The sequence below is a fragment of the Dermochelys coriacea genome, chromosome 18 (genome assembly GCF_009764565.3).
Source record: "Dermochelys coriacea isolate rDerCor1 chromosome 18, rDerCor1.pri.v4, whole genome shotgun sequence".
In the NCBI taxonomy this organism is placed as follows: domain Eukaryota; kingdom Metazoa; phylum Chordata; order Testudines; family Dermochelyidae; genus Dermochelys; species Dermochelys coriacea.
Window position 1 is genome coordinate 12,750,171 of NC_050085.1, and position 24,501 is coordinate 12,774,671.

General features: G+C 40.9%; 1 protein-coding gene across 3 annotated transcripts in view; it reads left to right on the forward strand.

Annotated features, from left to right (window-relative positions):
* CTNNBIP1 (catenin beta interacting protein 1) overlaps positions 1-24,501 on the forward strand; it is a 63,723-nt gene that overhangs the window by 27,549 nt on the left and 11,673 nt on the right. For all 3 annotated transcript variants that reach the window (XM_038377179.2, XM_043499826.1, XM_043499827.1), the window contains 2 exons: positions 5,209-5,329; positions 7,153-7,243. In XM_038377179.2, the coding sequence (XP_038233107.1) occupies positions 5,234-5,329; positions 7,153-7,243 (187 nt within the window). In that variant the 5' untranslated portion in view covers positions 5,209-5,233. The remainder of the gene's footprint in view (positions 1-5,208; positions 5,330-7,152; positions 7,244-24,501) is intronic.

The following is a 24,501-nucleotide window of genomic DNA, read 5'->3' on the forward strand; positions in this document are numbered from 1 at the left end:
AATCCTGACTTGGTAAACATGGGTTTGATTCCGGGTTCTTAAGGGGAGTGTGCTCTAGTTGTTATAAACTCTCTGCTCCTGTATATGTGCGTACCCCCTACCTTTCCAGCTCTTGCTCTGTTTCCCCTTTTGCTTCTAATTTTCCTGCATTCAAGTCAGGCAGCTTCTTCCTTCACCACACTGCATGGGCAGCAGCTGGGGAGGGTGGACAGGGAAGAGAGCACAGTGACTGTCTTCCTGGTCTTAGTTCCAGTGCCCAGCACCAAAGCAGGCCCTAGCAGCCAGGAGGGAACAGATCAAGGAAAAAAATCTGCTCAGCCCCTGCAGCCCTAGAATGGAGAATACTTTATTACTCTGGGTAGAGGGGGTGGAGTAGTGCTAGCACAATTTGGTTGATGCATAAGAGCTGTGTGGGGATGGAGCATGCTCAGTGAAGACAAGAATCTTAAGAAAACGTAGCTGCCAAACTCTTAACAAGCTGCCGTGAGAATGTGCACGCTGTGATTTTTAGGAGCTTATAACTTGGTCCAAATTTGGCCAGATTTCATGGGGACAACAAAAGACACATATCCCTAACACTATGGGCAATCCTCTGCCAAATTTCAAGTCACTGCTCCAATGCTTGGAGGCACTACAACTTCTCGATGAAACAGTTATAAGAATTTTAATAGGCAAAACAACATATTTTCTTCTAACCTCATTCTTGGAAATGGCTCAACAATTTTAGCTGATACTTTAAAAAAAATGAAGCACTTAGGCAAATAGCTGGCATGGAAAACTTTGGCATGAATGTCTAAAATTTGACAAATCTATAAGCAACTGAAAAAAAGGGTCTTGTAATGGAAAGTGTTAGGTATGGCTATAGTTAAGATTCATCCAGGCAGGGTTGTTAGGCAGAATCAGAATTGCTCCCTATTGTTAAATATGAAGTCAGTTGTACTACTAGAGAAATAGTTGCTTTTTATTTAAAAGAACAACCACACAATTACTTTATGAACATTAAAAAAAAACAACAAAACCTTAAGAGGGCTAATATCTAAAATATTGGACTAACCGAATTGCTGAAATTTCTTTAGTAAAAGTTCAGTTATGGAGTCCCAAACTTGCAAATCAGAAAATCAGTCCATTGAAGAACAATGAATAACATGAGAGCTAACGTTTTGTAAACTTCTAATTTAGGTGTCTCAGCCAACTACATCAAGGTAAAATGCAAGTGTCCTGCCTACACTAGGCTTTTACAACATTAGCTGTCTTGTAAAAATACATCTTTTTTTCAGTGTTGTCATGGCCTAATAGATCTCACTGTTAAGGAATCTTTTTTGATACTCAGCTTAAATTTTCCTTTACTCAATTTCATCCCATGACTCTTCAACATGCCCTCATGGTTCACCTTAAACAATTCCTCCCTTGGCTTAGATAAAATGAATATTGTGTTCTGGCACCGTTCTCCCCCGTGCTTGGTTGTTGCTAAACCAGGCTCTGTTTAGTTTTTCCCTTTTATCACTTCTGATGCTTTTTAAATTCTATATTTTTTTTTTACCTTTTTGAGGCAAGTTAAATGACATGGTCTACTGTGTAAATGGTCTCTCAAGTGCAGAACAAATCTAGAGATAACGCTGTTAAATTGTTTACCTTTGATTCAGTTCTGAATTTTGGGAGTCTTAAAAGTTGGGGTGGTGTTGTTTATAATTACTGCAGCACAACCACTTGTGAATGGGAAAACTCATTTATGGCATTGGGTTGGAAGTGTTTTTGCTACACTTCTTTTTAGTCCTTGGTATCAAACCATCTCAGTTTCTCTGCTTCAAACATATAGAATGTTTGAATTCTAAATTTAGAAGTTTGAAATGTTGTATTCCTAACAATTCTTTTGTTTTTTGTCCTCAATCTTAGTATGTTTTTCTCCTCATTTCTCTCAATCTTCTTCCTATTTCTCTTCAGTCATCTCCTTCCTTTTCATCCTATTCTATTTTTTCTCCCTGTTTTGTTTGCTTTGTCCTCTCTCAGGTTGGGGTAAAGTGAAGAGGAGTTGTCACCCTTCCATGATTAAAGATAAACTGAAGTGTGGGGGATTTCTCTAGGTGGGAGAGTGGGGCAGAAGTGGCATCTCCCTGGATGTTTGTCTATGGTGCCACCTACTGGTAGATAATTTATATAATTTTCTCCAAATTTAATATGCTTGAGTGTTAGCATTTCTTGGCATTCTTTGTCTTTTGTGGGGAGATTAAACTCCTTTAATTTTTGGAGGATTTCTTGTTTTCTCCCCCACTGAAACATCTGATTTATCCATTAATGGGTTCAGATTATGAAGGGACACTTGACACCCTGGGTAGATGAAGCCTCTTTCGGGACTGACCTGCTACAAGCTTGCTCTGTCGTCGCCTTCCAGGTTATTGGTATATGAAGTGAATGAAATTGGGCCCCATGTTGATCCTTTGAAGGACTTACTTGTTTTTCTTTTCTCAAACTACTTACCCACATTAGGGCCTTGTTTCTGGATTCTGAACCAGTCAATCTATTGATGCTTGTTCCTGTACTTGCTGCACTGGTAGATGGGTGTGTTTGGTAGCCCTTTAAAGTAACATGGCATCCATAAAGTCAAGCATAGTATTCTGAAATCTAACCTGCTGAGAATCTGTGTGGTTCAAATGTCAAAGTGCAAAGTGAAGACTTTTACAAAAAGGGTCCAAAATCAGTCACTGGGAGAAGAGAAAAGAAATGTGGGTGTGTGACATGTTTCCAGAATGTTTTTTAAAAAGTGAATTAATATAAGGGTATAGCAGTTAAGATGGTATTTGGTTCTGGATCTCAGCCTAGCCAGTTAAGATGTCATCCATGAATTTTCAAAGATATCCCACATCCATACTTTTTAAGATCAATGATGTGAAGATCAGACTTGTTTCACAATCATGTTAGTTTGTAGGATCAAGTATTGTGATTGCCCCTATGATTATTGCAGGTGGGCTTTCCAGTCCCCAAATTATTGCAGTTCTGTCATTTATTTATTTATTAATTACTTGTAACTGAATCCTAATGGCTTGAATTTACTAGTTAGGCAGCAGGTATGTTGATTCTCAATTGGTGCCATTGCTCAGCTGCACTGCTGTTTAGCTCTTGTGGCCTTGTAGTATGACAGACTTGTGTAGATTGGAAAAGCTAGGACAGTAAAAATGAGTGTCAGCTGGCTCGCCCATGCAGCAGTGCAACGCTCATGCTATTCTACAACTTCAACTCTCTGCAAAACCCTTCCTTTTAATAGAGCTTTCCAACCATAAATACAAAATGAAGGTGAAAGGAATGGGGCAAAAAAATTTCAAGGTGTGGCTCTTCAAGTTCTAGAAGCATGAAGAGCAGAAGACTGTGTGAAGCCCATTATGGATCTTATAGTACAAATCTTACCTGTGCAGTGCTTTGATGCACACTGCAGATAACCGTCCATCCAGATTAGGCATCTAGGTGGGATAAAGTGGGAGAAACTTGTGCTGCTGCTGTCTGCTTTTTCACAGGATAAATAGGATTGAATCTCCTTGGCTGCCAATCCAGCACCTTTCATTAATGTTTCACTTTGCACAGTTATGCAGTAGAGAGTGATTCAGAAATACTTGCACACTTTTTTCAGTTTCATATGGATCAGTTAATTATTATAAATGCTTTAATTAGATCGTTGCCTGTCTCATCACATGCTTATTTAGTCTCCATTGTTCACTTTCTTTTCACAGTTCAGAACAGTGGAATGTGTGGCATTCCACTGTAAAGTTACTCACATTTTTAATGGAAAAACTATTCTACCTTTTTAAGAGAAGAAATTATAATTTTTTTGTTTTTGTTTTTTCTGCCCTCTCCGAAATCATCTGTTGACTCAATTATAAATGAAGTCAAGATTGCATATTTACCAGTTGCTGGTTTTCAAACATAGCCATCTACATCAAAATTAGCACAATGCAGAACCTCCCACTTGGAACTCTTTCAAATAGTGTTGGTGAAATTTTAGCTAAATATCAGGCTTACATTTTACCAGCACCTTGGCTGTACTGAAATAAAGTGGGTGGTGAGGTTTCTCTGTTACAGCTACTGCTTAAGTTTGAATAATTACTGAGTCATCCAGGAATGCCAATATGTAACTTGAATTCTTTCCACATCCTAATTACTTTTCCTCTTTAAAAGTTCTAATCAAGGAGAAAAGGAGAAGTCTGACTTGCTTTTAAAAAAATAAATAAATAAAAAGCTTGTCTAAACCTGGTGCTCCAAAGTCTTTAGCAGTAGTGCCTTGATGAGTCTGATGTGTTCCCTGGATTACTGAAATCTGCCAGGAATCACAAGGCTGACAAATCAGCACAGGGAAGAATTTGGAGAGTGAAAACTAACTGCAGAAAGTGGGACTGGGGATGTCTGCTAGATATGCAGTGTGGAGCAATACATCTCCATGAAGGAATTCCCTGGAGAGGATTAAGTTTCTGTGGTGCACAGGTCTGGAGCCAGTGCACAGTAGCTGTTAGTTTCCTAGTCTATTTTGTGAGTGAATATTGTGTGAAGCATCTTAATTTTCAGAACAACTTGTAGTTAAGAATTTACTGAACCTTGACTCTGAATGAACTGGCATGAAGTGTATGTATTCGTAGTAATTGTGGATTATAATTGAAAACATTTACTCTGTGGGTTGGTGAAAGTGCCAGATTATGGGATTTAAGCAATTTCCACCTACTTCTGCAACAAAATGGAGGGCTACTGTGGGCACACACAGTGAATGTAAATCTCCAACTGCTGTTTCCATAAAACGCTTCCTTGCCCTCTGTCATGAGGTTAGTAGATGAGCCTTTTTCTATCATGGTCTCTCTGCCCATATAATTTAATCCCACGTACTTGGTGTGAGGGGATACCTAGCTACTCTGTACTCTTCCCCAACCACAGTCAGTGGTGCAAGTGTTTTGGGGGTGCAAACTCTGCTCAGCCAGCTCCTGCTGCCAGATTTGTGATGGGTTTATTTTCCAAATCCACTGTCTGGTTTGCTTTTTACAGTGGAGTGACTCGGGCCTCTTCTTGCCTGTCAGAAGTTAGATTACCAAACCATCCCAGCCTAGTTGTCAAACCAACTCATGAAGTATTTTGACCGATGGTGAAAAATAGGTGTTTTGGAAATAGAACTCTCCAGTTATGCATATCAAACCATAACTATCAGTTCACTTCATTCTGGTTTTGTTACATCTGCAGGAGCCCAGGAGCTGGGAGGAGGGGAATGAACCGTGAGGGCGTCCCCGGGAAGAGTCCGGAGGAGATGTACATCCAGCAGAAAGTGAGAGTTCTGCTCATGCTTAGGAAGATGGGATCAAATGTAAGTTTAATGGAGTTCTGAAAAAGTATCAAAACTTAACCACCACCTTCTTCCACCCTGTCATGGAATTTGTGACCAACTGGGATGTTCCCATTCCCTGTCCCCAGGGTTAAATGCTCTTAAATTCTTTTAAGATGGGTGGAGGGGCCACTTGCTCTGGAATTCACTCTTGCAGCACACATTTTGGTCATTCCTATAGTACCAGGACTACAGCAGCGTAGCTATGGCATTATAACTATGCCAGCATAACCCCATAGTGGAGACACAGTTTAGAGCAGCAGAAGGGGTTTTTCCATCATTGTAGGAACAATGCCTCTCTGAGCAATGGTTGTTAGGTCAACAGAAGCTTTCTTCCATCAGTGTGGCTGCATCTACACAGGGCATTAGGTCAGTATAGCTAGGGTGCTCAAGGTGTGGACTTTTCACACCCCGAGCATCATAGCTATGTCTATTTAAATTTGAGCAGGCCACAGTGGCCTTCAGTGCATGAGGGCTTGTCTACATGGTGCTTTAGCTCTAACCAGAAGGGTGTTCATTTTAGTGTGAACTAGCATTTTGTTAACTAACTGGCCTGTGTGAATCCTGTTGGCGTGCACAAAAAGTTTCCCTAGTGTGAGTTAATGTAGTACTGTTTGAAATGGGACTACGTTAATGCACACTAGGGAACTTGTAGTGCACAGCAGCAGGGCAGGATCCATACAGGCCAATTAGACTGCACTGGCATATCACAGACTAAAAATGACACTCCTCTAGTGGGGAATAAAGCACCATATAGACAAGCCCTAACTTTCTTTTATTTCTGAAATAACATTCATTGGCATGGGCAGGGGATGGTCTGGTTTTTGTTTTTGTTTTGTTTTTGCCAAATTGTTTTGGCCACTGTTGATTTATCCAGAGATGAAGCTTAGGCCAAAAATAAATTGTGAAGTGTGCAGTGGTTGAAATTGGGCATGAATTTTTGCTGGCTTTTTTTTGTATACACCAAGTTTTCTAAATGCCGTAATAAACTAAAAAATTAAAGGAAGTATTTATTGATGGTAGCTCTGAAGCCAATCTGTGAGTTGATGGATTCGTGTGTTGGCCATTGTTACTCTATGGCATTATATGAGCTGGGATTGGATGAGATTCTAGGGGTACTGCTAACTGACCCAAGATCTAAGTGCATATAGAGATCACTGATTCTAACACTAGAAGAGCAGGGCTGCTGTGAATATAGACATGGCTCATGCACCCAAGTTTGTATAAATAGGTTTATAGTTTTCATAATTTTTTTAGGGAATTCGTATAGTATTCGTAAAATTAAAAAAAGATCTGGTTTGTGGGATTCTGTATTGATTGGTTCTCACTGATTTCTATGTACAATTCACGCAGTTAACAAATAAAAAGTCTCTTCTAAGAGCAGCCCCACAAATTTGCCGTGGGGTCTAATGTTCAAGTTAAGTTCTTTCCATCTTGCATGTCGTCAGCGGTAGTAGGGTACTCCTACTAGAGGTCAGAAAATGCCTTCAGGCAATTAACCTCAATTAGGTTGCACAGTGAGGATATAAATCTGAAGACATTGAGGAAAGGAAAAGTCACTCCATCCTTGTGATAGTCCACTTTTCAAGTGAGTATGGGTTGTGGGATTGGTACTCTCTGCTTTTGAAGTGTAAGACTCTGAAAAATCAGAATATGGTAGCAAGGAAAGAGTTGGGTCCAGTTGGAGTTAGATGCTTTAAATGAAGTAAATTAAAATTGTACATGGACTGATATGGAGAAGGCACTGGTATTTATCAATAGTCTGTTTCCTGCTATTCATCCTTTCATTTTTTGCACATTTCCAGTTGACTGCCAGTGAAGAGGAATTCTTGCGGACGTATGCAGGTGTAGTGAATAGCCAACTTAGCCAGCTTCCTCAGCACTCTATTGATCAGGGTGAGTACCATCAAAGGGGAAGATTTACCAGTGCTTTCAATCTGTACAGCAGTTTTTCCTGTTTGAAAAGGGCTTTCACACAGCAACAATGGAAAGAAAAAAAATTATTTAAAAAAAGAAAAATGACTAAGTCCCCCCCGCCCCCATTGAGAAAACTACTTTGTAGAGGGGAGATATAGTACCTGAAACTAGTTTTAACTCATTTCCAGCTAATGCTGTTCTTGAGGCATTTTGATCTGATGCATATTTTTGGATGATGTACATGTTGAAAAAAAAGGAAACCTTAATTCAGATACAATGATCGACCATCAGAAGGAGCATTCATCTGTCTCCCCATGTCTCTCTATCAATGGCTAGATAAGTGATCTGACTTTGTCTCAAATAAGGGAGATGTCACTTGAATTGATAAGAACTGCAGAAGTGGTTTGCAGCCCACAGAGAACTGGCCATTGTCATAATTTGGTGCATCTTCATTCTCTGAAGAGGCAAAAGCTGAATGATCTTTGCTGTCATGGAAAGAACGGTCACATTTTGCATGTTGTTCATGACACTACATATCCTGGTGGATTCATTTGCCCTGTGCCTGCCAGGCTTCTAATGTCTACTTAATCTTTGAGCATAATCTCGGTAAGCATTGAGTTACCTGTATTTGGGTAATTACGTTCCACCTACATAAATCCTTCCTGTAGTCCGAGAGATATACAGTTCATTTTTTGATGTAAACTGTGTAAGAGTGTTGCCGTGCACTGTTAAACAGGTGGCTGCATCTCAGTGATGAGTGAAGTGAATCCTGGATGTATTTGGGATCTTTTAGGATGAGCAGTTCTATAATAAATAGAATTGTTCATTGCAGTGTTGTGGTAGCCTTGTTGGTCCCAGGATATGAGAGAGAGACAAGGTGAGACCTGTCAGAGAGCTCTATAGATCTCTCAAGCTTGTCTCTTTCACCCACAGAAGTTGGCTCAATAAAAGATATTACCTCACCCACCTTGTCTCTGTCAATATTATTCATGACTACTTAGAACACTGAAGGCCAAAATCTCCCAATTGACTGTAGGCCATGACTGCCCAATACTTTCTATTCATTCATATAACTGAATTTGTTTTTCTTCTTTTGGGGCTGTAGTTGAATTTCAGGCATGTGTGGGGCACCCAGCATCTCTGAACCTGCATTTACCATACATGCTGTGGCTCCTCTGTCTGCGCTACCTGTGGTCTGAATTTTGTCACTATCTCTAGCTGGGAATGATCTGTGGACTATGTTGTATGTGTAAAAGTGCACAAACTGCAGTCCTCCTTTCTGGAAAGATAGAAAGGAGATATCCTACCAGAATGTGAGCTCGTTGCTTCTTTGTTCATCCCCATTCCTAAGGAAGTGCTAGCACATCGTGAGTTGCCTTTTCTCATTGACCATTTTACCTTTCTCAAAGTTGTGCGTAGACTTCTCTGGTTGTAATAATCTTGTGGAAAGATTTTCCCTTTAAATTGACAGTGTCAAGTAGTGTATGCCCAGAATGGTAGTGCTTCTCTTCTCCACCCTACTCCAGAAAAAAGGGGTGAAGGATGTTCACAGAAAAATAATGAATGGAAATACTTCATGACTTTTTAATTAAAAACTTCTTTAGTGGGGAATTTAAGCGTTTTCCTCTAGTGATGCAAACTCAAACACAGCAGCATGGCATTTGTACAAGAGTATCAGCAGGAAAGTGATCAAACAAAGTCAAACAATAAAGAGTGTGTTTAAAAAAAAAAAAAAAAAAAAGTAAATGAGTCTATAATTTTCAGTTTTGGGTAAGCTAAGGTGTGTCTAGAAGAACAGGCAAATTGTTTGGAATGTGGACCCTCTTAGTTGTGTTTATCTAATAACTAACACAGAGGTCTTAGATTACAGCGGTACATATAAATATAAAAACAGGTATAGGAAATGCTTTAGAAGGGGAACTAGGAAGATGAAGAATTTAATGTTGAGGTTTATTCTTAAATATAACAGTGCTTTTATGTAATTTTGTAGTTAGAGGAACGTGGGATTCCGTAGTTTTTCTCTGTTTGTTTGGCTGTTGTATAGCTAAAAATAAAATGGAAAAGTAGAAATAGATTTCTAACCCACACAATGAGTTCCTGGTGCTTGTGATGTTTTAATTAATGTAGTTGCAAGCAGCTGTTTGATCACACTGAAGTGAGGGCTCACATAGAATAAACTGGAGTCATTTAGCATCCACTCTGTCCTTCTCATTTACCCGAATATGTGAGCAGAGTGAAATGTTTGTCAATACAGGAGTCCATTATAAGACTGTTTAGGTAACTCAGAGCCAGCAGAGTGAGGTTGAATGCTGAGCAGTATGAGAAATCTGCTTATCTGATTGGATTCCATACTGTATTTCTGTAATTCTGTGCAGCAAAACCTTCTTAAATTTAAGAGCTAGGATACCCTATTGCATAGTATCTCTTATGCAATAGAGAAATCTGGCTATTAGTTTTGAGGGCCCAGACAGGTGAAATGGTCCCCATGCTTCATGTCAGAGCCGTTTTAATATGTATTGCACATTATGGTTCAATAAGTTTCTAAATTACATTACACTATTTCCCCGTTTCCATAAAGAACTGTGAAACATGATGATGATAGAGAGGGACACATTGCAGTAAAACTTCCATATTTATTTTGATATATGCTAAACTATTTCTTGTGGTGTTTTCATTTGGTGATGCACTGTGTGTAATCGCAAAAAGAAAAGGAGTATTTGTGGCACCTTAGAGACTAACAAATTTATTAGAGCATAAGCTTTCGTGAGCTACAGCTCAGCTCACGAAAGCTTATGCTCTAATAAATTTGTTAGTCTCTAAGGTGCCACAAGTACTCCTTTTCTTTTTGCGAATACAGACTAACACGGCTGCTACTCTGAAACCTGTGTGTAATCTTATTTGGATGGTAAGGTTGCCTTATTTTTTTTTGTTTACTCACTGAGTATGGGACTAGCTCCTAGTCTCTTGAATCTTTATCAGAGTTTTGGCGGGAGGGAAATGGTCTGGCACTGGTGTAGTTATCTAATCCCAGTCCATAAATCTGTTCTGTACCTCACTGTCTCATCCTCCAGCACTCATTTTTAAGGATTCTGCACTGGCTCAACTAAATTCATATTATGAAATCTGGGTTTGATGGGGAAGTTGTTGATGAGCCCTGTTAGCAGAAAGCCCAGATTTTAATATAGTTAAGTCATTTAGAAAATGATTCCAAACACAACCTGCATAAACTTGGTCTTCGGTTTTAAATCTGGATGTTCATTCTTTAACCAAAAAAAAAAAGGACCATCAGTTACTTCATGGCCTTCCTCTAAGCATAACATATACTCAATCAGGTAATAAGCTTTTGTGAGCTATAGCCCACTTCAGTTTAAGCTCAAATAAATTTGTTAGTCTCTAAGGCCACAAGTGCTCCTTTTTCTTTTTGTAGATGCAGACTAACACAGCTGCTACTCTGAAACAATGCAGGTAATGTAACTCTAAGAACTTCATACATCTTTCAATGCATTAAACCTCTGTCAGAACAGATAACTACTGACTTCTTTGCAGCTAATCTCCTTTATACTTCCTGCTGAGTCCAAGGAATCTCTGGCCATATCCCTTCTCTCGTGGAAGTAAATTCCTCCCCACTTGTATTCTCTGTAATCAAATGAGAGCCAGTTCTATCTTTGAAGACCAAATCCGCCTGACCTGTTTTCCCTTTTAACTTTTGGAAACCTGACCACAGCCAGAGAAATTCTCCTTTTGAGAGAAGAAAACAAAATAAAGGTAGGGATAATGGCTCGCTAGCCAGAGAGTCAGGTGGCAAATTTGAGCATGATGAGGTTAAGTAAAAGTGAGTAGTACGGAGAATAGGAGTTAAGTAAATCACGAGTCCTAACCAACTCTCATTTGCTTTGAGGAACGAAGAGGGAGCTCTAATCTGTCATATTGGCATGAGTGTTGTAAAATTTATTGGTCTAGACTTCGACCATCCCAGGATTAATTTCTACAGATAAACTATTGCACTTAAGTATGTTACCACAATGTTGCCCTTTGTTTCTTCTGTGGTATCGTTTTAAGGGTACATGTCAGTTGTGATGGATTTGCCAGAAGTCACATCAGACATCTTTATCTCATGTTGTCATGTTTAGTGTTGCTGGAAAAAGGAAGAGTTCACTATGGCTTCAAAAATAAATTGATACAAATCCCAAAGACTCTAATATAGGGGTGGGCAAACTTTTTGGCCCGAGGGCCACATTGGGGTTGCAAAATTGTATGGAGGGCCAGGTAGGGAAGGCTGTGCCCCCCTCAGAATCCCTGATCCATGCAACCCCTCCTGCTCCTTGTCCCCTGACCACCCCTTCCCAGGACCCCCTTACCCCAATCGCCCCCCCCGCCGGGATCCCACCCCTTATCCAACCCCACCTGCTCCCTGTCCGCTGACTGCCCCAACTCCTATCCACACCCCCACCCCCTGACAGGCCCCCTGGGACTCCCACGCCTTTCCAACTCCCTGTCTCCTGACAGCCTCCACCCCATCCAACCGCCCCCTGTTCCCTATCCCCTCACTGCCCCCCGGGATCCTCTGGCCCCATTACCATGCCCCTCAGAGCAGTATGTCTGGTAGCCATGCCCCCCGGCTGGAGCCAGACATGTTGCCACGCTGCCCTGCAGGAGCACACAGCCCCGCTGCCCAGAGTGCTGCCCATGTGGTGGCCTGGCTGCGGGGGAGGGGGAACAGCAGGAATGGGGCCGGACTAGCCTTGCTGACGGGGAGCTCAAGGGCCGGGCAGGACAGTCTCGTAGTTTGCCCACCTCTGCTCTAACGGCTTACTTAAAATCTAATATCTTAAGGGAGGCTCCCTCTCCACTAGATGGCAGTATCTCTTGCTGAAAACTTCTCTTCTAGACACACAGTGAGGTACTTAAATTGTAATTTATTCTTCGAAACTTCTTAAAGGAATTTCTTTCTTCTGTTCTCTTCCTCCTCTTCTCTTTCATGGGATCTTCTTTGTCATAGGTTTATTCAGCCTTTGCAAATCACAAGCAAAAAGTTTTTATTTAGGAAAGGGTATGTACGTTTTTGAGCCCACTTACAAAGATTTGGCAGCCAAGGGGAAATCCTGATCTTTTCTTCCAGCAATGGGACAGAAGAAAAGTAACTCTCAACCTGAATTGTCCTATACCATCTGTACTATCTCATTCTCCCAGCACACAGACCAGAAGGGGTTGGAATTCATGGCCCAACTTCTCCCCAGCACATGGAGCAATGCGTTAAAGCCAACAGGAGTCTTAGCATTCTAGATGATGCAATAGAACCAGAGACACAGACTTTTAGCGTTACACAAAACTATTTGCATCTTTAATTTAAGCATGCTGTAAAATAATTATGTACCATACTTTTGTGAATTTGTGAGAGCTGAACTTGCCAACAGAGGTTTGAGACAAACTCCTGTTTTTTCTTCCCTTTTGCCTATTTCCCTTGGAGATCTCACTCTTCAAATGTTGTACAGACATTAACTAAATTGCTTCATGCTTGTGAAGCAGGGGAAAAAAGTATCCCCATTTTAGCTGTCATGCAGTGGAACAGAGAGGTAACTAATTCTCCCAAGGTCAACAGAGGATACTGAGATTAGAAGTTCTTAGGTCCTGAATGATGCTTTATTTTAAGAAAAAAACAAGAAGTTAATATCTGTCCTAATATCTAATTTGTGTACAGTATAATCCAGTAATACAAAATGAAATAAACTGTTAAACTGTACTTGTATACTGCCTTTCATGTGATGATCTTAAAACACTTTGTTCTCTCAAATCAAGAAGGGCTAAGAGGACTGTGGTCAACCATTATTGTAACAAGCATGGTTCTGGTGTGATTTGGTCAAAACTTGTTTAATTGGAAAGGGCATTGATGCATACATCATATGTACTTTGCTGCCAGTACTGCATGCAGAACCAATACAACTACATAATTAACTGCATTCTGTTTCATCACCTCATACTCCACAAATTGCCAACTGAAGTCTCTTTCCTTCCAGGATCTTGGTGGTGGTGATATCAAGCAGAAAGAAAAGATCATGATGCATATTATGCTGACAATTAAAACCTTCTTGCTTGAGCTTGTAAACTAAGCACACTTAGCATTAGACATTCAGGGAGAATAAATATGGGATCCTGTGGCTTAATTTTATTCATCCTTTGACTTGTAACTATGTTAACAATAAAAGATTTTGATCAACTTCCCACACCATTCTAATGCCAATGAAAGTGGAGGCACCCAACTACAATCCTGGAGCCTTAAATTTTCCCCTGTCAAGTGAGTATCTTTTGCAGCAAATGGAGATTATGCAGTGGAATTCACTCTGCAGAGCAAGAAAATCTCTCTTCAACAAATGGAATTATAAGGATACAGAAATGTAATGCAGTGAGAGAGAGAACTTCATGGCCAAACCCTTTATGAAAGGAGTCCAACCTCTACTTGAGGATGGCTGCTCAGTCCAAGATGCAAGACTATCAAGCATGCCCAAGAGGAGATTTCTCCCCATCCAAGGAAGACAGAAGAACCTTGTGAAGGATCTATGTTAAGAAGATTGGGAAGAACTGGCTTCAGATGATAACTTGTAAATTAGATTACTTCAGAAAACTCAGAAGGATGCTGAAGCAGTGGAAAGTCCAAGTGATCTTCTTAGAAAACCTTCTTGTCCCACGAGTGAAGACAGAAGATTCTGGAAGTGAACCTTTGGCTGTGTAAGTGGTGTAAAGGTAGAGGGTGTCAGTTTTATGGAACATTAGTTGTCCTATGTGGGGAGAGGGCTGTATAGCTTGGATGCCCTTCATCTCAGAAGAAGGGGGAACCAGTTTGCTAGGGCAACAGGCTGGCTAGGCTAATCAGGAAGGCATTAAAACCAAAGGGATGGATGAAAAGGGGAACAAATGAGCACTCATTTAGCACAAAATCAAGTTGTCAAGAACAAAATTAGGGCACCAAGGGACATGAAAAGGGGGGAGGGATAGCTCAGTGGTTTGAGCATTGGCCTGCTAAACCCAGGGTTGTGAGTTCAATCCTTGAGGGGGCCATTTAGGGATCTGGAACAAAAATTGGGGATTGGTCCTGCTCTGAGCAGGGGGTTGGACTAGATGACGTCCTGAGGTCCCTTCTAACCCTGATATTGTATGAAAAGAAGAAATTCTTTAATTGTCTATAAACCAATGCCAGGAGCCTGAGCAATAAACAAGAGGAACTGGGATTTCTCATTGAGCATAAATTTGATTTAATTGATATTACTGTAACCTGGTAGGAAGATCTGCATGAGGGAAATGTTTAAGTCACTGGTTCTGAACTCTTTAGGCAGGATCCAGTGGGCAAAGGGGGAATGGGAGAGGCATTCTGTCAAAAGTGTCTACCTATTTTTGAATCACTGACAAGCAAATGATCTTGAATGCTTATGGATTGGTGTTCTAATACATAAAGCACGAGAAGCTGCAGACTTTTAACAGTGAGGGTAATTAATCATTGGAACAATTTTACCAAGAGTTGTGATGGATTATCACATCGGTCCTTTTTGGTCTTAAAATGTATGGATCTTGACACAGCTGTGAGTCTGTATCAGTTGTGAAGTAACTGTTCTTACACAGTTTTGGAGATTCTTTATTCCAGTTAATTGTAAACTAAGGTTTCTAGATGGCAGAGGTACTTAATTAGGGCTCTCTGTAGCTGCACTAGTTAAAGACTGCAGAGGAGATGTCCACAATCTTGTAAGTTGGTCATACAGCCTCAGTCATGTTGCAGTTTGTGTTTGGAGCAGTCTGTACCCATGAAATGCTCTCCTAGGACAGCTTGCTGGGTTGCCATACGTTCAACTGAGACAAAACCACTGAGGTCTTCCTTTGTTGTGTTCCTTGGTAGCTTTCGTAATAAGTACCTGTTGGCCCATTTGAGCAAGGCTACTTTTGTGTCTGCTGGAAGTCACTCTACAACAGGGGTTCTCAAACTGGGGGTCTGGACCCATTAGGGGGTCGTGAGGTTATTACATGGGGGTTCGTGAGCTGTCAGCCTCCACCGTGAGCCCCGCCTTTCCTCCAGTATTTATAATGGTGTTAAATATATAAACAAGTGTTTTTAATTTATAAGGGGGGGATCGCACTCAGAGGCTTGCTATGTGAAAGGGGTCACCAGTATAATCGTTTGAGAATCACTGCTCTACAGTATCTAGTCTTGTACAACATCTACTTGCAGCAGCAAGACGGTGCTTCAGAGGGAGTGAGTTTACCTTAAGCTCTGCTGAATACAAAACGGTTCCAGTCATAAACCTCCAATGAGCCACTATTAATAAAACCTGAAGTTTAAATTACAATCTTGATAGTCGGGAAAAGGCTTTAGGGGATTACAGGATCTGTCAGAAATACACTAATAATCTCTAACTGTAATCAAGAAACAGCTTAAAATTCCCATCATATATGTATTTAAAAGATAGCCTTGAAGGAATAGACTCAGAATTTTTTCTGCAGTTTGCTCTTGTATTCCAAGGGGAAAAAACAGATCAAAATCTGGTGCTCTTGTATCACTCACTCTGCTTTCCAAAAACTATCAGTTTACAAAACTTACCAACTCCTGTTCTAGGCTTAGTCATGTACCTCATTTTACATTTGTGATTGCTGCTCCCCTGAGAGGCATCTCATTGTGTGTGTGCTATAAGGGTGAATTTTGCTTTCTTGACAGGAAATTGTACAAGCTTAAAGTTTAGTTTCTGTGTTGTATTTCTCTGTGTAAAGCAGGCAATGAACTTGTTCCAATGATCTGTGATATACCACCCTTGTTGCTCTAGCAAATGTCAAACCAAATACCATGCAACTGACAATACTGACTTGATTGTTCATAACTTTACTGTAATAAATGCTATGAACAAATAAAATGTGTCTGGGTATAGCAAACAGTTTTATGAAGGTAGCTGTGAGTGTGATGAATTCTAGCAATCAGATTTGAGTTCCTCATTTCAGTCCCTGTGCTGGAGTGAGAGTAGTCTAGGGCTGGCTCACCACTCTCTGCACTTTGACAAGCACCCCCACGTGGCCAAAATGGGGAGATAATTGCTTAGAACTGGGTGATTAACTAGTTAATAAGGGAATTTAGCTTGTCAACTGGGGAGGGTTAAAAGGGAGACAAGATGCGAGAGGGGGAGGCTGGAAGGAAGGGCAAAGAAGCCCAAGATCGCAGATGTGAGACCTCTCTCCCCACCCTGTCATCTTGTGCCTCGGGGGTACATTGAAGCTTGGTGATGGGACATGAAGTTGCATAAGACGTAAATAAAGGACACTGGTAAACTGACATACAAGTGTGGGGACCACTTGCAAAGAGAATGTAGGGTGAGGGAACAAGCCCTGAGACAGTCCCCTACAAGAAAAGTGTCATAGAGGAGGCTACTTCCTGCAATCTCATCAAGATCTTGACTGTAATTGCAGCACATCTCTCTAGGTGCTGCTTCCTTAGCATGGACCAGTGGCTATTACTGGTTAGAGTACAGGACTGAGAGTCCACCCGTATCTGGGTTCTAGCCTCAGCTCTACCACGGACTGCTCTGACCCTTGGCAGGTTCCTTAAAATCATTCTGCCTATCTGTAAAATATGATGATTCTTCCTTCATTCACAGGTTTGTTGTGAGGTATAACTAATGTTTGTGAAGTATTTTTGAAAGGTGCTAGAGAGAGGTGAAGTATTAGTGGAAGGGATGGAACTATGGGATGAGATGCCTCTTATCAGGAAAACAAGAATGACCGTATGAAAGCACCAGACTTCTCTACTCCCTGACTAGGTGAAAGAGACTAAACTTTTTTGAGCTTCATGTCTCCCCCTTCCCACCCCTCACCATTTACATTAATGAGAAAAAAAGACTGCAGTATTCTACAGTTACAATACTAAATGCAGTTATAACAGTGTTATAACCATATAATGTTGAGGCCATTAGTGTAGTGTTTTTATAAGTGTAAATTATTCCTCTTTCACCACTCCAAAACATTTTGTAACTAAGACTCAAGGTTTTTCTTCATGGGCTCAGAAGTCTTGAAAGATCTAAGGAACTAAACAATTTCCATCCATAAATGCATGCTTAGGGGGGATGGGCTCACTCTTCTCAGTTACTTATTTTGATCTGTTCCACACTAATCCCGCTCCCCTCACTGCAGCAAATACTAAAATGATTCAGACTGTATGCTGCTTGTGTTTGAATTTGTGAATTGATGGCTTTCCACCCAATCTCCATCACTCTTCAGATGCACCTTGCACTGAAGTGTTCAGCTGAACATATCCTTGTAAAAAATACAGTATTTTCCTTTTCTTAGCAAATTTTGTTTTTAAATTGTGCTTGGCTACATAACTCACTGCTATGTGGTTGAACTGGAAAACAGAAGCTGTATAGCTAGAAAGTACAGTACTTGGGTTTCACTTCTAAGGCCTTGGGGACTACACCACTGTTCCTACAGCAACAGGAATGTCATACTGGTTCTTAAAGAAAGCAGGTCCCTTGGGGAGGACAGAGCTGAACTGCAAACACACTGGCTGGGTTAGAGACACTAGCTGGGTGTTAAAAATAAACCCACAGTATAAATTGAGGAGAAGAGATTATTGTCGTGAAATTTGGGGTAGTTATTGAGGAGGGATGGAGTTATTGGCTAGAGCATCTCCAACTTTTCTCTTTGAGAGAGTGCTTTACTCTTTCTGTACACACATTGTTTGTCTGAGTCTATTCCTTCTATAAAGTTGCATATTACATTTTTAGGGTGCCAAACTTGGGATTTAGGGAAAGGGCTAAACATTGAAAGGTGTTTGAGAGTAGGTGGCAGAGACAGGAGAAGAGGATGTGTAAAGGGTTTGAGCAAAGGAGAAATACTTTTTTCCAGTTCTGCATCCTTCAAGTAAGCTGCTTGAGATGTTTAACCCTTTAATCCCTAAAAGCTACTTAGGTGGCTGTTTGCTTGTGGTGGCAAAGCATTCAGGGGAAAGGGGATAGATTTGTTATTAAAAAGATGCTTGAAATAGCTCATTAGATGTTGTAAAGTGTTAAATACACTTTTGTATCATTTTTTAAAACGTGAGCTTCATATTTCTGACTCAACTGAATGTCTGAACAGTGTTTTGGCTTCTGTTGTTCACAGGGCTGAACCACATTACACAACACATGATAGTATGATTGACTCACGCTGAAGAGGTCTGTACCAGCAGCCTAATCATATTCATGATTTATAGGGCCGGAGGAGAGTCCTATTGAGGGGACTTCCTAGGAGAGCTTCCTTTCTAATGTAGACACAGCTTATGTCTCACTATCACAATTTACCATGCATCACTTATGAGTCACACAGCAAAGATGAATAACTCAGGTAAACCTTGATAAGGTGGAGTTTCCTGTGCTGAAGGACAGCTCACTTAACAATGTTCTTTGTCTGTCTTTTTGCGATCACTTCTTTGAAATTGATTCCCATGATTAGCAGATGAACTTGCTGGAGAGTGCTGAGCTCAGTGGCTGCCTGCAGCTGTCTCTACTGTTCAGCTCCATTCACTAGTTGCTTGACCTTCAAGTAATTTTATTTGTGTTTTTAAGGCATGTTTTGCCTGCTTTTTAAAGAGCCAAATGGCTAGACTACATGAATAAATTCATATAATCAAAGCAGTGATGTTTCCATATTCAGCTGAACAAGCTGAGGTTCCAGCGTGCTGGGAAAAGATACTGTCACAGATGACTGGCCCACAAGGTGCCAAATTTCCTCTTGTCCTAAATTAGATATTGTTTCTTTAAGAAATTACTCCTTTCCACCTGCTAGTAATCTTCCAAATTAAGTGCTGCAATGGTGTTAAATCCAAGTACTATCACTGAGTGAGAACCTGCAAACTGGGCAAGATGCTGAAGATGGTACCCAACCACATATATAGACAGGCTATTTTGCCATTCTGTTTCCATCCATTGTCTCTCCCTGCCACTTCTATTCTTATGTGTCAGCAGTCTGAGTGAACATGACAAGCTCCTGTCTCTTCGCTGATGTGGCTGGGAAAGCAGAGGCTGCTGTAATAGGCATGTATCTGCAATTGCAACAACTCCTGCCAGCCACCAGGAGTATCTTCCTTTGGGTTCAGTTTTGAAACTGGGATTCTAATGCTATTGTAGCAATCTATTTGGAAAGTTAATAAGGGGGAGACTATCACTAGTGCATCTTAACATAGAATATATGCTATTTAGGGATGGTGTTTAAATATTAGGGCTATCAGCCAATGTGTATAAGATGACATTTTAAAAATACAGTAATGGGGAGTGCATACACCTACCTAGGCCCTGAAAAATGTTGTTGTTCAAGGTTCTGAATGTCCAGTCTTGTTTGAGATGGTGGTTTTGGGAGAGGGAGGGTGGGACATGGAACAGGGCTCTGGAGCTTATATTCCTACCCTCAAATACAGACTCATAATATGAGTTTGTATTTGAAGGCAGGAACGAGTACCCAAGGACTCTGAAGGGTCTTGAAGAGAGGGGTTGCATGTGCAGGAACCGGAAGGTCAAGTCTGAGTATGCACCTTTTCATTGTTTGATATACCTTAATTACTGGAAGTGTAATTGCTTAGTGAAGGATGTGTTCAATGTAAATATGGTTCTAGATCACAGGCTTTTGGCAAAGGTCCATCTTAACTTTGGAAACTATGCTGTTGTTGAGTTTTTTGTTTTTGTTTTGTTTTTTCATGTCAAAGAAAACGTCCATTTTGAGAGGCAAGCTAATTTGGGGCTGAGGCCCTGGTCACTAAGACCTCTAAGCCTTATTGTCCTCTCACCAGATGGAAGCCCCTGCTCCATTCTCTAGAGATACTTGTCGTGGTATGTGATCACAGGCTGCTTAGCAAACTTGTTGTGTTGTGGGTTTTATTTAGTTGTGGATAGCTGGAATCATTGGAGTGGACTTCTAAGAATGATCCCAGCTACAGGTATGGTATGAACTTTCCCTGGGAAAGTGTGCCCAAACTTTCTGCTGTATTATTTTCATACAGTCTAATGCTCCATAAGAAGGTTGTGAAGGATGAAAGAGCTCATGACAGGGTCCAGTCCAGTTCTATTGCATATATGCTAGCTGTCCCTTTTTAGTAAGGATGCGTTCTTCAAATGCTGATCCCAATATGTACTTCACACATGGGTATGCATGTGTGCCATTAGAGTCAGGAGATTATTAACATGTGGTGTCCTTGGGCCCACACAAGTGCAGTTGCTCTCCTCATAGTCCAGACAGAGGGTATAAGAGAGGGTGCAGGCTGATACCTCTCCAGTTCCTTTTTACCACTGCAAGGCCTGAGTTGGAATCTGTGGCCACATTTCTGCAGCTTCCTCCTTCTAGCCTGTAAATAGATATTGTAAATAGTTTTTACGTTAGCAGAAAGAAAAGGAGTACTTGTGGCACCTTAGAGACTAACAAATTTATTAGAGCATAAGCTTTTGTGAGCTACAGCTCACTTCGTTAGCAGAGTTGTGTTTTTATTGTATAGTTAGTATAGCTTGTTCCCCCCTCTTTCCCCCCCACCTTGATGGGGAGCCCCTCCTCACAGTCCTAGACTATGCTTAGAGTCGCAGGGTTCAAGAATTGTGTCTTGCCCTTGCTCCTTCTCTGAGTGACATCACCAATGTTACCTCTGTGTGGGTGAGATGCATATCTCTGTGAAGTGCAGCATCTGCTGCTCATTTCCACTGCAAACCTGTGAAGGCTGTGAGCATCTGTTGAGGAAACAGATCTAGTACTTGACACTTCAGTACTGCCTTCTAGCCAAGAAACTTAAAGTGCTTGGCACACACACACCTCCCCCAAGAAGTAGGTCTCTGTTTCAGAGGGGTAAACGTAGGTCATAGGGTGTTGAAGTGAATTTCCATAGGGGACCACAGCAGTCTGGCACAACTGGGATTTAGAAGTCAGAATTCTTCATTCCTAGATTAACTTCAGGTTTCAGAGTAGCAGCCGTGTTAGTCTGTATTCGCAAAAAGAAAAGGAGTACTTGTGGCACCTTAGAGACTAACAAATTTATTTGAGCATTAACTTCCGGACTCAGTCTAAGGACAAACCTAAATGATTTAGAAAACATGCATAGAGATGCAGTTTTACATATGTTTTTTCCTTCTTCCATTGTTGCTGCCTCCCTTTCCCTCTAGCTCCACAACTGTGGGTTGATTCTGGGGAGATCACCACCTTTTAATAGGCTTCCTCCAGTATGGGTATCTTGTTCTTACTTCTGAGCATAATTTGGGTCTGATTCTGTCAGGTGTTTGATAAGGTCTTGCTGGTCTGCCCCCTGCACCTCGGTGCCTTACCATGCTTTTACTGTTGTTTGTGGTGTTGTAGCTGTGTTGGTCCCAGAATATTGCAGAGGCAATAATACCTGGTGTTGGACCCACTTTTGTTGTGAAAAGAGACGAGCTTTAGAGCTTACACAGAGCTCTTCTTCAGGTCTGGACTAGAAGAGCTCTGTAAGCTTGAAAGCTTGTCTCTTTCCATAACAGAAGTTGTTCCAGTAAAAGATATTACCTCATTTGCCTTGTCTCCCTGTTTTGACAGCTCATGCAGGGCCTTAGGCCCATATTATGCCATAAACTCCATTAAACCCAGTGGCAGAATATGTAGACAGAGTTGAATGAAACTGAAATGAGAACTGTGTGGGATTGAACAGTATTTTGCCACTTAGTTACTTTAAAACATGGATTTCAAAGTGCTTATAAATGCTCATTAAACCTCAAACCCCCCCCCCCCCCATGAGTTCTTCCCAAGTTACAGATTGAGAAACTGAGGCAGAGAGGTTAAGGCCATCCAGCAGTTTTTGGAATGGAAACCTAGGCTTTGAAGAGTCCTGAGTCCATTTGAATCATTATTGAAGGCAATAAACTATAAAGCTCTTTATGAATTTCAAACCAGCATATGAAATGCAGCAGCCAGAGGGCACAATTGTGTGTTGGAGTTGACTAGGCCTGAGGCTGTCTAGAAACCTGAACCCATTGTGAGAAACAGTCAGTTTCAAAGTAAGGTGGGATAGTTGCGGGGTTAAGTTCAGCCACAGGCATCCAGAGCAGAGCTCCAGTAAATATTTTCAAACCTGTGGTAGCCCCGGCACACCCTGCCAGGCTGAAGCCCCAGCATCCCCTGTTCCATACGGGGCTGAAGCCCTGAGATCCCTGCCCTGCAGCTGAAGCCTGGAACCCCTAATGGGGTGGGGCATGGGGGGCTCCAAGAAATACTCTCTGAGAATTTGAGCTCTGGATAGTTGTGTGCTCATGGCCGAATATGGACATACAACTTCAGATTTCACAGCCTGTCAGATAAATTATTCATGGCTACTGCAGTTTGGACAAACAGTGGCTCTCTGTAATAATGTATCTCCTCCTGCCTTTGACACACAATTTATTAGACTTTATAGTTGGGAGCATTGGAATACAGCCGAGACTTGCTTCTGTTGCAGGATAGGAATGTTCTGTTTTGTTTTCACCCTCCAGGCCTGCTATCTGTGAATCAGTATTACATGTCTGTAAATTTCTTTGTGCTGTACATTATGTTTCTGGGTGTCATGTGGTGCCTTCTGCTTACTCAACCATCCACCTGGCTGCTCTGGGGGGTGTTACCTGTTTTCTGATGGATTCTTGTTATGTTTAAATACAGTTGCTTGAGGCTCTTACAAACAGTAGTTTGGATGTAACTACCACATGAACACATTACCCACTGAATCAAAAAGGGATGGGAGGAGAAAGTAAAGCTGTTAAAGTTTGTGTAAAAAATCCAGAGTTGATTAACTTTATCAAAAACTGTACTGCAAGGATGAGAGCAATAGGGACGGCATATGCACTATCAAGCTGGAAAAACACCTTATGATAAGATGAGATCCATGGAAGGACCTCGAAGGCTGCCTCTTCTCACTCTGTCTCCCCCTCCTCCTCCCCAACACCTCTCAGCTCCTCATTCCAGCTCTGCAACAGGCTTCCTGTGTGACTTTGGTAGTCATTTATTCTCTCTGCTTCACTTTCCTAGGTGTTGAAAACGGGGACAGTTTCATTTTGTAAAGTTCCTTTTACAAATGTATAACCAAAGAATATTACAATTGGAACTTACACAAATGTGATTTTTTTTCCCATGAGCACAAACTGCACTTTACAAAAATGTAACTTAAAATAATAGGATAAGATTTAGTCACCATAAAATTTTTAAACCTTATTTTAAAGGGAAAGTGGGTAAACAAATCAAACAGGAGTTAGAATTACATGGGTAGGGGACTGGTATTTACAATTATTGTAGATTATTAGCACTGCAGGAAACAGCTAGATTGGAAAGATACCAAATTATAGCAGGTGCATGAAAACATTTTCAAGCTTAAATTTAACTTGTAGATAAAAAGGGATAGATATTGGAAGTGCTCAGTGAGCCATATGCAACTGATCCAGTTGCAGCTAGAACTGGAAAACTGCAATATAATACAAAAGATGCTCCTACATCTAATTACAAAGCGTAAATCAGTCAAATTATATAGAATGTATTAATATCAAAAAGGCAGTCACTCTTGATGGCTAACGTAATAATAAAACCTGTATATACTTACTGTGTTTCATCCAAGGATCTCAAAGAATTTTACAAAGGTGGTTATTTTGTTTATTTTACAGTTAGGGAAACAGAAGTTGAGTGACTAAGTCAATGGAATCCAGATTTTTTTTGACATAAAGGCCTCTGCTGTTGTCACTAAACATACTGCCTCTTCAGGTCAGGCTACAAGAAATGCAGCTCTAATGAAATTAATAGCAATTGAGGATTTTCAGCATGGTTATAAAGTGTTTTTTGTTTTTTTTTTTTCAAAATAGAACTTGCTTTCTGACTTTCTTAATGTTCGATTTTTGTTTGTTTGTTCCCATGTATTCCAATGATGAGGTGCATTTCCTGTGCCCCAGCCTGTTTCCCAGTAGGAGGTTCAAGTAAATGGCAGGGTAAACACAAGCTACTAGTTTAAGAGAGACCTGCACAACTCACTGGGTGGGGCTGCTGACACCATGATGTGTATTTCGCAAAAATGTCTTGAATATTTATTTTTACTGCAGCTGTTTAGAACAGGAGCTAGCAAGCTGTGAACATACTATTCAGAGGGCTGATTTGACTGAGAAAGCGAGTGTCAACTGCAAAACTCCCAATATTTGCTGTGTGGTTAGAGATGCATTTATTGCTCCGGTCGTGCTTTGCATATTGCTCTATGCTCGTCACAGTGAGCAGTGCAATGGAACAGC